The 13,479-nt window shown below is 41.5% G+C and overlaps 1 protein-coding gene across 1 annotated transcript in view; it reads right to left on the minus strand.

Annotated features, from left to right (window-relative positions):
• Positions 1-13,479, minus strand: part of pomp (proteasome maturation protein) — a 32,660-nt gene that overhangs the window by 13,573 nt on the left and 5,608 nt on the right. Inside the window, exon 2 of the mRNA XM_072262975.1 lies at positions 10,931-11,031. Within this exon, the coding sequence (XP_072119076.1) occupies positions 10,931-11,031 (101 nt within the window). The remainder of the gene's footprint in view (positions 1-10,930; positions 11,032-13,479) is intronic.

Raw genomic sequence — 13,479 nt, forward strand, 5'->3', positions numbered from 1 at the left:
AGTAGTTACTGCCCTCTGTATGTCTTGCGATCCAGTACCTTGCAGATTCCATGCCACACAATGATGCAGCCCAACAGGAGACTCTCAATGGTGCTCCTGTTAAAAGTTGTCAAAATGGGGGCGGGGAACCATGCACGCTGCAATCTCCTCAGAAAGCACAGATGCTGCTGTGTCTTCTTGACTAACAAGGAGATGTTGTGGGTCTGGGTTAGATCATCTATAATGTGCACACCGAAGAATTCTGAGCTCTTCACTCTCTCCACTGCAGAGACATTGATGTGCAATGGAGGGTGCATGACCTGTGCCTTCAGAAGTCCACGTTTGCATTATCCATGTTGAAACTCAGGTTGTTGTTCTTGCTCTTGCATCACTTGACAAGCCTCTCTACCTCCTCTGAAACAGGGGGCCATATTTATGGATCACTGCGATCTCTTCTGGGGTAGCTGTGACCTGTACAAAAGGGACAGATTACGCCTGAACCTGAAGAGGTCTAATATTCTTGCAGGCAGGTTGGTTAGAGTTGTTCAGATGGGCTTAAACTAATTTGGCAGGGGGATAGGAACCGAAGTGATAGTGCTGAAGATGAGATAGTTGGTTCACAAATAGGCAATGTGTAGTGATACTCCTAGCGAGAAGAGGTTGATGATAGGGCAAAATTGCAGTCAGCAGGGTGAGTTGCAATGTAAAAGACAGACAAAAATCGAAAAAGGTAAATACAGGACTGAAGGTATTATATTTGAATGCGTGCAATATACAGAATAAGGTCGATGAATTTGTAACAGATACAGATTGGCAAGTTTGATGTGTAGGCACCACTGAATCATTGCTGAAAGAAGATTATAACTGGGAGCTTAATGTCCACTGATACACATTGTATTGAGAGATAGGCTGGAAGGCAGAGGAGGTGGCATGGCACTGTTTTGAAAAAATGAAACTAAATCATTAGAAATAAGTGACAGAGGAAGATGTTGAATCGTTGTGGATAGAGCTAAGGATCTGCAAGGGTAAAAAGACCCTGATGGAAGTTATATACAGACCCACAAATAGTAGTTAGGATGTGATCTGCAAGTTACAACTGGAGATAAAAAATGCATGCCAAAAGGGCAATGTTACAAAAGTCATGGGGGATTTCAATCTGCAGGTAGATTGGGAAAATCAGGTTGGTGCAGGATACCAAGAGGGGGAATTTTTAGATTGTCTACAAGACAGCTTTTTAGAGCAACTCATGGGGTTAAGCCCACTAGGGAATTAGCTATTCTGGATCGGGTGTTGTGTAATGAACTGGAATTGATCAAAAAGCTTAAGTAAAAGCACCCTTGGGGGCAAGTAATAATATGATCAAATTCACCCTGAAATTTGAGAAGGAGAAGCTAAAGTCAAATATATCAGTATTATAGCGGAGTAAAGGAAATTACAGAGGCATGAGAGAGGATTCAGCCAGAATTGATTGGAAAAGAACATTAGGACAGATGATGGCAGAGCAGCAATGGCTGGAATTTCTGGAAGCAATTTGGAAGGCGCAGGATATTTACATCCCAAAGAGGAAGAAATATTCGAAAGGAAAGATGACACAACCATGGCTAAGAGCCAACATAAAAGCTAAAGAGGAGACATATAATAGAACAAAAATTAGAGGGAAGTTAGAGGAGTGTGAAGCTTTCAAATACCAAAAGAAGGCAAATAAAAAAGTCATTACGAAGGTAAAGATGGAATACAAAAGTAAGCTAGCCAATAATATTAAAGTGTACCAAAAGTTTCTTCATACACAAAGTGTAAAAGAGAGGCAAGAGTAGATAAATGACCCATTGGAAAATGATGCTGGAGAGGCAGTAGCAGGGGACAAGGAAATGGTGGACAAACTGAATAAATATTTTGCATCAGTCTCCACTGTGGAAGACACTAGCAGTATGGTGGAAATTCCAGGTGTCAGGGGTCAGGGGTCATGAAGTGTGTGAAGTTACCATAACTAGGGAGAAGGTTCTTAGGAAAATGAAAGGTCTGAAGATACAGATCTAAGATCTAAGTCACCTAGACCAGATCGCGTATGCCAAGGGTTCTGAAAAAGGTGGCTGAAGAGACTGTAGAGGCATTAGTAAAGATCTTTCAAGAAGAAAAGGATTCTGACACAATTCCAAAAGACTGAAAAACTGCAAATGTCATTCCACTCTTCAAGAAGGGAGAGAGGCAGAAGAAAGGAAATTATAGCCAGTTAGTCTGACCTCGTGATTGGGAAGATGTTGGAGTTGATTGTTAAAGGATGTGGTTTTGAGGAATTTGGAGGCTCATGATAAAATAGACCATAGTCAGCATGGCTTCTCAAGAGAAAATCTTGTCTGACAAATCTGTTGGAATTCTTTGAAAAAAATAACAAGCAGGATAGACAAAGGAGAATCAGTTAACGTTGTGTTTTTGGATTTTTAGAAGGCCTTTGACAAGATGCCACACATGAGGCTGCTTAACAAGCTACGAGCCCATGGTATTACAGGAAAGATTCCAGCACGGATAAAGCCGTGGGTGATTGGCAAGAGGTAAAAAGTGGGAATAAAGGGAGCCTTTTCTGCTTGGCTACCAGTGACTACTGGTGTTCCACAGAATTCTGGGTTGGGACTGATTCTTTTTATGTTATATGTCAATGATGTAGATGACAGAATTGATGGCTTTGTTGCAAAATTTGCAGAAGGTACAAAGGTAAGTGGAGCGGCAGGTAATTTTGAGGAAATAGTGAGGCTATAGAAGCACTTAGATTAGCAGAATGGGCAAAGAAGTGGCAGATGGAATAGAGTGTCGGGAAGTGTATGGTCATGCAATTTGGCAGAAGAAATGAAAGTCGACTATTTTCTAAATGGAGAGAAAATACAAAAATCTGAGGCGCAAAGGGATTTGAAAGTCCTTGAAAAAGAGATTCTCTAAAGGCTAATTTGCAAGTTGAGTCTGTAGTGAGGAAGGCAACTCCAATGTTAACATTCATTTCAGGAGGACTACAGTATCAAAGCAAGGATGTAATGCTCAGGCTTTAAGGCAGTGAGGCCTCACTTGCAGGTTTAGGTCCCTTACCTTAGAAAGGATTGGTAGTGGGTTTAGATTTTCTTTACTGTATAACAAAATTATTATATTTCAATATTACGATTTAATTTATTTTTTATGAATACAGGGTTTTGTGATTGTAACTATATTTTTAATACAATGTATTTGGTACTATTTTATTTTTTCTTTTGACATATATCTTTTTGTACCCTGTATTCTTCTTTGCAGAAACTAATAAAAATATTGAAAGGATGTGCTGCACCTAGAGAGGGTTCAAAGGAGGTTCACAAAAATGATTCCAAGATTAAACAACTTGTCATATGAAGAACATTTGATGGCTCTGGGCCTGTATGTACTGGGATTTAGAAAAATGCGAGTTGACCTCATTGAAACCTATCGAATGGTGAAAAGCCTTGACAACAAGTGGAAGTGGAGAGGCTGTTTCCTAAGGTGGGAGTGTCCAAAAATAGAGGACAGAGCCTCAAAATAGAAAGGCATCCTTCTAGAACAGAGATGAGGAGGAATTTCTTTAGCCAGAGAGTGGTGAATCTGTGGAATTCTTTGACACAGGCAGCTGTGGAGACCAAGTCTTTATGCATATTTAAGGGAGAAGATTGATAGATTCTTAAGTGGTCAGGAGATAAAGGGATATGGGGAGAAGACAGCAGATTGGGACTGAGAGGCAAATTGGATCAGCCATGATGAAAAGACAGAGAAGACTCAATGGGCCAAAAGGCCTAATTCTGCTCCTGTATCTTACGGTCTTATCATGGTCCCTCCGTATATTGATACATCATTGTTGCTGATGAGGCCAACCACTATTGTATCATCAGCGAAATTGATGATGTGGTTTGAGCTGCATCTGGCAGTGCAGTTGTGAGTCAGCAGTGGACTGAGCGCACAGCCCTGGGGCACCAGTGCTCGGCATGATGGAGGTCGAGATGCTGCTCAGACTCAGACTGACTGGAGTCTTCTGTCAATAAATCCAAGATCAAGTTACAGAGTAGGGTGCTGAAACTCAAGGAAGGCAGTTTACCCACCAGCCTCTGAGGGATGAACACGTTAAACGCTGAGTTAAAGTCGACATCAAACAACATCTTGACAGATGAGGCAATGTGTATGAGGGCTTCATCAACTATGGCAAAGGAAAAAGGAGCACATTACTGAAGCTCTAAAGTGGAAGGCCGCATCTTGAGAACGGACTGAGAAATTGAAAAAAAAGTGATGGCATCCTTACAGGAAGCAGAGGAGGAGAAAGTATATTTGAAGTAGCTGTGGGAGTCAGTGACTTCACAGATGTTAAAGGCATGCAAGACGACAAAGTGATGAAACTAATGAGTGGTGGAGCTCATCACCAGTGACAAGATGGCCTACAGAGAGGAGATGTTAGAGCATGAGGCTTGATTCCAGACAAATAACTTTTTCCTCAATGTCAACAAGACAAAGGAGATGTTATCAACTTCAGGAGAATTAGCACTACTCACATCCCGGAAGTGGAAACTGAGCAGTTTCAAACCCTGGGAGTGCATATCTCGCACAACCTCTAATGGTCCCACACCACCATCAAAAAAGCTTTCTGAGGGCACTGAAGAGAGCTGGATTATGCACATCAGTACTCATAACCTTCGACAGATGCGCAGTAGAGAGCATCCCAACATACTGCATCATTGCATGGTACAGAAGCTGCAGTGTAGTGAACAGGAAGGCTTTATAACAGGTAGTCAAATTGTCCAACGCATCTCCAGCACCAGCCTATCCACCATCAAGGACATATATAAAAAATGTCTAGATAAGGACCAATAACCTCTTGAAGGATCGCATCCACCCTGCTCATGGACTGTTTGTCCCATTCTCATCAGAGAGGCGGCTACATAGCATCTCTGCCTGATCCACCAGACACAAAAAGATACTTTCTTCAAGCATTAAGGCTGATCAACACCTCCACCCACTAACATAGAAACATAGAAAATAGGTGCAGGAGTAGGCCATTCGGCCCTTCGAGCCTGCACCGCCATTCAGTATGATCATGGCTGATCATCCAACTCAGAACCCTGTACCTGCCTTCTCTCCATACCCCCTGATCCCTTTAGCCACAAGGGTCATATCTAACTCCCTCTTAAATATAGCCAATGAACTGGCCTCAACTGTTTCCTGTGGCAGAGAATTCCACAGATTCACCACTCTCTGTGTGAAGAAGTTTTTCCTAATCTCGGTCCTAAAAGGCTTCCCCTTTATCCTCAAACTATGACCCCTCGTTCTGGACTTCCTCAACATCGGGAACAATCTTCCTGCATCTAGCCTGTCCAATCCACTTAGGATTTTATACGTTTCAATAAGATCCCCCCTCAAGTCCAACGAGTATAAGCCTAGCCAATCCAGTCTTTCATCATATGAAAGTCCTGCCATCCCGGGAATCAATCTGGTGAACCTTTTTTGTACCTTCTATGGTAAGAATGTCTTTCCTCAGATTAGGGGACCAAAACTGCACACAATACTCCAGGTGTGGTCTCACCAAGGCCTTGTACAAGTGCAGTAGTACCTCCCTGCTCCTGTACTCGAATCCTCTTGCTATGAATGCCAGCATACCATTCGCCTTTTTCACCGCCTGCTGTACCTGCATGCCCACTTTCAATGTCTGGTGTATAATGACACCCAGGTCTAGTTGCACCCCCCCTTTTCCTAATCGACCACCATTCAGATAATAATCTGTTTTCCTGTTTTTGCCAGCAAAGTGGATAACCTCACATTTATCCACATTAAATTGCATCTGCCATGAATTTGCCCACTCACCTAACCTATCCAAGTCACTCTGCATCCTCTTAGCATCCTCCTCGCAGCTAACACTGCCACCCAGCTTCGTGTCATCCGCAAACTTGGAGGTGCTGCATTTAATTCCCTCATCTAAGTCATTAATATATATTGTAAACAACTGGGGTCCCAGCACTGAGCCTTGTGGTACCCCACTAGTCACTGCCTGCCATTCTGAAAAGGTCCCGTTTATTCCCACTCTTTGCTTCCTGTCTGCCAACCAATTCTCTATCCACATCAATACCTTACCCCCGATACCGTGTGCTTTAAATTGCACACTAATCTCCTGTATGGGACCTTGTCAAAAGCCTTTTGAAAATCCAAATATACCACATCCACTGGTTCTCCCATAGAAACCATAGAAACTACAGCACAGAAACAGGCCTTTTGGCCCTTCTTGGCTGTGCTGAACCATTTTCTGCCTAGTCCCACTGACCTGCACACGGACCATATCCCTCCATACACCTCCCATCCATGTATCTGTCCAATTTATTCTTAAATGTTAAAAACGAACCTGCATTTACCACCTCGTCTGGCAGCTCATTCCATACTCCCACCATTCTCTGCGTGAAGAAGCCCCCCCTAATGTTCCCTTAAACTTTCCCCCCCTCATCCTTAACCCATGTCCTCTGGTTTTTTTCTCCCCTTGCCTCAGTGGAAAAAGCCTGCTTGCATTCACTCTATCAATACCCATCACAATTTTATATACCTCTATCAAATCTCCCCTCATTCTTCTACGCTCCAGGGAATAAAGTCCTAACCTATTCAACCTTTCTCTGTAACTGAGTTTCTCAAGTCCCGGCAACATCCTTGTAAACCTTCTCTGCACTCTTTCAACCTTATTTATATACTTCCTGTAATTTGGTGACCAAAACTGAACACAATACTCCAGATTCGGCCTCACCAATGCCTTATACAACCTCATCATAACATACCAGCTCTTATACTCAATACTTTGATTAATAAAGGCCAATGTACCAAAAGCTCTCTTTATGACCTTATCTACCTGTGACGCCACTTTTAGGGAATTTTGTATCTGTATTCCCAGATCCCTCTGTTCCACTGCACTCCTCAGTGCCTTACCATTAACCCTGTATGTTCTACCTTGGTTTGTCCTTCCAACATGCAATACCTCACACTTGTCAGTATTAAACTCCATCTGCCATTTTTCAGCCCATTTTTCCAGCTGGTCCAAGTCCCTCTGCAGGCTCTGAAAACCTTCCTCACTGTCTACTACACCGACAATCTCTGTATCATCAGCAAATTTGCTGATCCAATTTACTACATTATCATCCAGATCATTGATATAGATGACAAATAATAATGGACCCAGCACTGATCCCTGTGGCACACCACTAGTCACAGGCCTCCACTCGGAGAAGCAATTCTCTACTACCACTCTTTGGCTTCTTCCATTGAACCAATGTCTAATCCAATTTACCACCTCTCCATGTATACCTAGCGACTGAATTTTCCTAACTAACCTCCCATGCGGGACCTTGTCAAAGGCCTTACTGAAGTCCATGTAGACAATATCCACTGCCTTCCCTTCATCCACTTTCCTGGTAACCTCCTCGAAAAACTCCAATAGATTGGTCAAACATGACCTACCACGCACAAAGCCATGCTGACTCTCCCTAATAAGTCCCTGTCTATCCAAATGCTTGTAGATTCTGTCTCTTAGTACTCCCTCCAATAACTTACCTACTACCGACGTTAAACTTACTGGCCTATAATTTCCCGGATTACTTTTCGATACTTTTTTCAACAACCGAACAACATGAGCCACTCTCCAATCCTCCGGCACCTCACATGTAGACAGCGACATTTTAAATATTTCTGCCAGGGCCCCTGCAATTTCAACACTAGTCTCCTTCAAGGTCCGAGGGAACACCCTGTCAGGTCCCGGGGATTTATCCACTTTAATTTTCCTCAAGACAGCAAGGACCTCCTCCTTTTCGATCTGTACAGTTTCCATGATCTCACTACTTGTTTCCCTTAATTCCATAGACTTCATGCCAGTTTCCTTAGTAAATACAGACGCAAAAAACCTATTTAAGATCTCCCCCATTTCCTTTGGTTCCGCACATAGCCGACCACTCTGATCTTCAAGAGGACCAATTTTATCCCTTACAATCCTTTTGCTCTTAAGATACCTGTAAAAGCTCTTTGGATTATCCTTCACTTTGACTGCCAAGGCAACCCCATGTCTTCTTTTAGCCCTCCTGATTTCTTTCTTAAGTATTTTCTTGCACTTCTTATACTCCTCAAGCACCTTATTTACTCCCTGCTTCCTATACATGTCATACAACTACCTCTTCTTCTTTATAAGAGTTGCAATATCTCTTGAGAACCAAGGTTCCTTATTCCTATTCACTTTTGCCTTTAATCCTGACAGGAACATACAAATTCTGCACTCTCAAAATTTCTCCTTTGAAGGCTTCCCACCTACCGATCACATCCTTGCCAGAGAACAACCTGTCCCAATCCACGCTTTTTAGATCCTTTCTCATTTCTTCAAATTTGGCCTTCTTCCAGTTAAGAACCTCAACCCTAGGACCAGATCTATCCTTGCCCATGATCAAGTTGAAACTAATGGTGTTATGATCACTGGAACCAAAGTGCTCCCCTACACAGACTTCTGTCACTTGTCATAACTCGTTTCCTAACAGGAGATCCAATATTGCATCCCCTCTAGTTGGTCCCTCTATATACTGATTTAGAAAACTTTCCTGAACACATTTTACAAACTCTAAACCATCTAGACCCCTAACAGTATGGGAGACCCAATCAATATATGGAAAATTAAAATCCCCCATCACCACAACTTTATGTTTCCTGCAGTTGCCTGCTATCTCTCTGCAGATTTGCTCTTCCAAGTCTCGTTGACTATTGGGTGGTCTGTAATACGATCCCACTAACGTGGCCATACTTTTCCTGTTTCTCAGCTCCACCCATAAGGACTCAGTAGACAAGCCCTCTAATCTGTCCTGCCTGAGCACTGCTGTAATATTTTCCCTAACAAGCAATGCTACTCCCCCACCTTTCATTCCTCTGCCTCGATCACATCTGAAACATCGGAACCCTGGAATGTTAAGCTGCCAGTCTTGCCCCTCCTGTAGCCAAGTTTCACTAATTGCTATAACGTCATAACTCCACGTGTCAATCCACACCCTCAACTCATCCGCCTTCCCCACAATACTGCTAGCATTGAAATATATACACCTCAGAAGATTTTTACCACCACTCACAACCTTTCTATTAGCAGATTTGCTTGAACTTTTAACATTATTTATTTTCACCCCAGCCACACTGTCAGCTCTGGCACTCTGGTTCCCATCCCCTTGCAAATCCAGTTTAAAGCCTCCCCAATAGCATTAACAAACCTCTCTGAAAGGATATTAGTCCCCCTGTAGTTCAAGTGTAACCCGTTTCTCTTGTACGGGTCCCACCTATCCATGCTACTAGTTACATCCTCAAAAATTTCTATGAGATTCGTCAGACATGATTTTCCCTTCACAAATCCATGTTGACTTTGTCCAATAATTTTGCCGCTTTCCAACCACCCTACCATGAGTATTTTATCATTTCCTGTCACTTGATGTACAGACACTCCTGTGCCTAGCATCAATTTATGGACATATAATCAATGTATATAAGCCATCTTATGCATTTTATTTATTGTGTTTTTTTATTATTGTGTTCTTTGCCTAATTTTTTTTGTGATACATCAGATCCAGAGTAACAATTATTTTGTTCTTCTTTACTGTTGTGTACTCGAAATCTTGGATCTTGGCTGTGATACCAAAGATGTGCTTCAGAATTTACTACATCTGTAACAATAGCTCTGTCTACAGTATTGACATACACAACATGAAAAATGCCCAATTTAAATATGAGGTGTCTCATTTTCTTCACTTCTCCCCAAAACTAACCTATCGGGAAGCTGTTAGTCAACAATGTGATAATGAGAACCATTAACATTGCTACCACTTCACCATCCAGAACATTCAGATCTCATGGTCAATACAGTTTTCATCCATAGCTTGCTTCCTCCTTTCAAAGTTCGTGGGCTGGCAAGGGTAGCCACACTTATGGGATGTCAGATGTGAATGATTGCTTGAACGTGTGCAGCTGCAATACTCTTAAGGTACTTAGTGTCACCAGGACAAAACAATTCACTCGCCTAACACTTATTCATTGCTTCCTTTAACAACTGGACCAACGTAGGATCACTTCTTCATTTCTAATGCATTAAAATCTTGGAGCATTATGTCTAACAGCATCAAGACAACATGCACTACAATGGTTTCTAAAGCTTGATGCCACTAGGAATAGGCAATAACCTCCCTCCCATCCCCATTTCAAAAAGATTGGTTGCAACATTTAAGTAACAGGCAATACACTTTGTTAAGTATCACATCAATCAAATCTCAGTTGCTCTCAAAGTCAAATACAAAATACTCCTTCAAAATCTGATTCCGTTGTTGAAAATATTGTATGCCAACGCACAAGATCAAAGCTGTATAAATGAAGATGACTAAAATAACACAGCACTTGAGCGTGAAGGCACACACTCAATGATTCCGGAATAGCTACTTCGCCCCTCTCATCAGATTTATGAGTGGACATTAAACCCACTTTCTCGCTACTTTTTTTTTGCACTAATTTAACTTTAAAGAAAAAAATAGATATATACACACACACACACACACACACACACACTTCTTACAGTAATTTACAGTTTTTATTCTGTATTGTTGCCACATAACAACAAATTTCACGACATATGCCAGTGATATTAAACCTGATTCTGATTCTCAGGTACAGAAACCAATATCTTCACCAGTTTAAACATTTCTTTAGAGATATTTCACAAACTAAATCAAATACCTATGAACGCTGCATATTGAGCAGACTGCCCTTGGATCACATAATCAAAGTCAACATGGTGAGAGCTTGCACAAACCCAGCCCAGACAGCTGATGAATAGGACATTTTTCCCAATTTACTTAGCTCTTAAAAATATGTGGCTCCATAGTTTTGAACAACTTCAGCACGTACCATTCAGCAAACATACAAGGTATACAATACATACCCTCCACGCATGGTATCATGCACGCCATAGGGTCCTGCATGAAGGCCAAATTCTCCAATAGGAACACTGTCCTTCAGTTGGGATTTAAGGCCTCTGGTATTCTGTAATGAACAATACGACAACTGTCTGAAAAGTAGACCCTAGATCATTCACTTACATATAATATATTCGTACCTTGAGGTAGAAATACATGAAAAATGGTGCCTGATGCCCCAAATGCACAAAGCAACATTAACACTAATTACCACAGTGCAAGCTAAATTCCAGTTATTCATCTTCCAACATATAGAATTTCAAAGGTGATATTAATTCCACAGTAGATCAGGCAACAATAATAAACAGGAATGCCGCACTTTAGTGTCAAATCGGGTTATGTTAGTTTTAACAGATATATGATTGATTACTGCACCTGTGCTATTGCATTTGGTTCTAGATGGCAGCAGTACTTCTCTAGAGAAAAAGTTCCAGAAATTATGGAGGTTTGTGAAATTCTGGCATTCTCTGTCCTGGAAGCTAAATCATTGAGTAGTTGAAGAGAAAGTAGAATTTTTTTTTAAAAATTTAAGGCACTGTGGGCTCTAGGAACAGGCACAGGACTGAAGTTGAGGCTTAGAGCAGATCAGCCTCAATCATATGCAATGCAGGGCGGACTTGCAGGGCTGAGTGGCATACAACCAAGCCCACGTTACGTTATGTTCTTAACTAATCAATGCTATCTTCTGATTTCACTGTCATAGTTCCTTCCTCCCCAAATTTTAAAATGTCCAGACTTTACTATCCACTTTCCACAACAATTCTGAAGCTGGAGATTCTTTAAATCACCTGTGATGTTCTGGCCACCATTAAAATCATTAACTGTCATTCTGACCAGCCTTAATTCTGTCTCTATTCACTGACTTAAATCCAAAGGATGAAAATATGAATGTATATGATAGACAATTGGATTAACCAGAACCTTCTAAACTTGGTTTGATTACATAAAGCATGATTCAATCCTGCTCTTGCCTGTCGAATTTACTATTCCACGAGTTCAAAGATAATCGCTGCCTTCTTTCTTCAAATGCAATATTAATTCTCTCCTAAGTTTGAACCTCTAACAAATGTTCCTATTATCTTCCCTCTTTAGTCTTAATTCGATACATAATTGTCTATCTAATCCCCCTGTTTTTCTATGATCTCATCTTGTTCACCATATATTCCCTCAACTTCATCTCCACCAGTACACTTTAATTATCGCCCATCTAAACTCAACGTCAGCAAATCCAAACAGTTGATTATCTACTTCAGGAGGAAGGTCGATGGACCAACCCTCATTTGAGAAGCGGAGGTGGAGAGGGTCAGTAACTTTAAATTCCTTGGCAGCATTAACGTATCAGAGGATCTGTCCTGGCACGGGCACATGTGTTATCACAAACAAGGCATAATGGTGTCTCTACATTTTCAGAAGTTTGCGTAGCTATACATCCTGCATGTCACCGAAAACTTATACAAACTTCTATAGATGCACAGTGGAAAGCATCCTAAATTGCTTGCATCACAGCCTAGTATGGAAACAGCAAAGCTCAGTAATGGAAAACGCTATGAAAAGTGGTGGTACAGTCCAGTACAGCACAGGCAAAGCCCTCCCCACCATTGAGTATATTTACAGAGCACTGCCGCAAGAAAGCAGCACCCATCAAACACCCGTACCATCCAGGCCATGCCCTCTCATCGGTACTACCACTGGGCATAAGCCTAAGGTCCACCCTACCAGATTCAGGAACAGCTATATAACCATATAACAATTACAGCACCGAAACAGCCCATCGTGGCCCTTCTAGTCCGTGCCGAACTCTTACTCTCTCCGAGTCCCACCGACCTGCACTCAGCCCGTAACCCTCCATTCCTTTCCTGTCCATATATCTATCCAATTTAACTTTAAACAACATCGAACCTGCCTCAACCATTTCTGCTGGAAGCTCATTCCACACAGCTACCACTCTCTGAGTAAAGAAGTTCCCCCTCATGTTAGCTATGTATTACCCTAAAACCGTCAAGCTCCTGAACAGGATAACTTCATTCACCACTATTCTGAACTGATTCTACAACCTAGTGACTCACTTTCAAGGACTCTTTATAACTCATGCTCTTGGTATTTTTATTTGTGGTTTGTCTGCTTTTGCACATTGGTTGTTTGTCGACCTTTGTCAGTTTATGTATAGATTTTTGTAAAATGTTATTTCTTTTTTTCTTGTAAATGTCTACAAGAAAATTAATTTCAAGGTAGTACTGTATATCGTAATGTCTATGTACTTTGAACTTTGATTTAAATGAAACCATGATTACCTGATTGGTTTCTTATATGTCAAATATGGCCTGAAAAACCATCTGCTGTGGCCTCATTTCTCAAGCTTCTACAATTATCCTCAGTGCTCCCCAAGCATGTATATTTGATAACATATTTGTCACCCACATTACCTCAATTTCCTCACGCTTTCCTTGCATTTTATTCTACTTCACCATCAGACTCAACCCTTAATTTTTTGAATCCTGCTTAAGGGTCTCCGTGC

Source organism: Mobula birostris, chromosome 7, assembly GCF_030028105.1.
Source record: "Mobula birostris isolate sMobBir1 chromosome 7, sMobBir1.hap1, whole genome shotgun sequence".
In the NCBI taxonomy this organism is placed as follows: Eukaryota; Metazoa; Chordata; class Chondrichthyes; order Myliobatiformes; family Myliobatidae; genus Mobula; species Mobula birostris.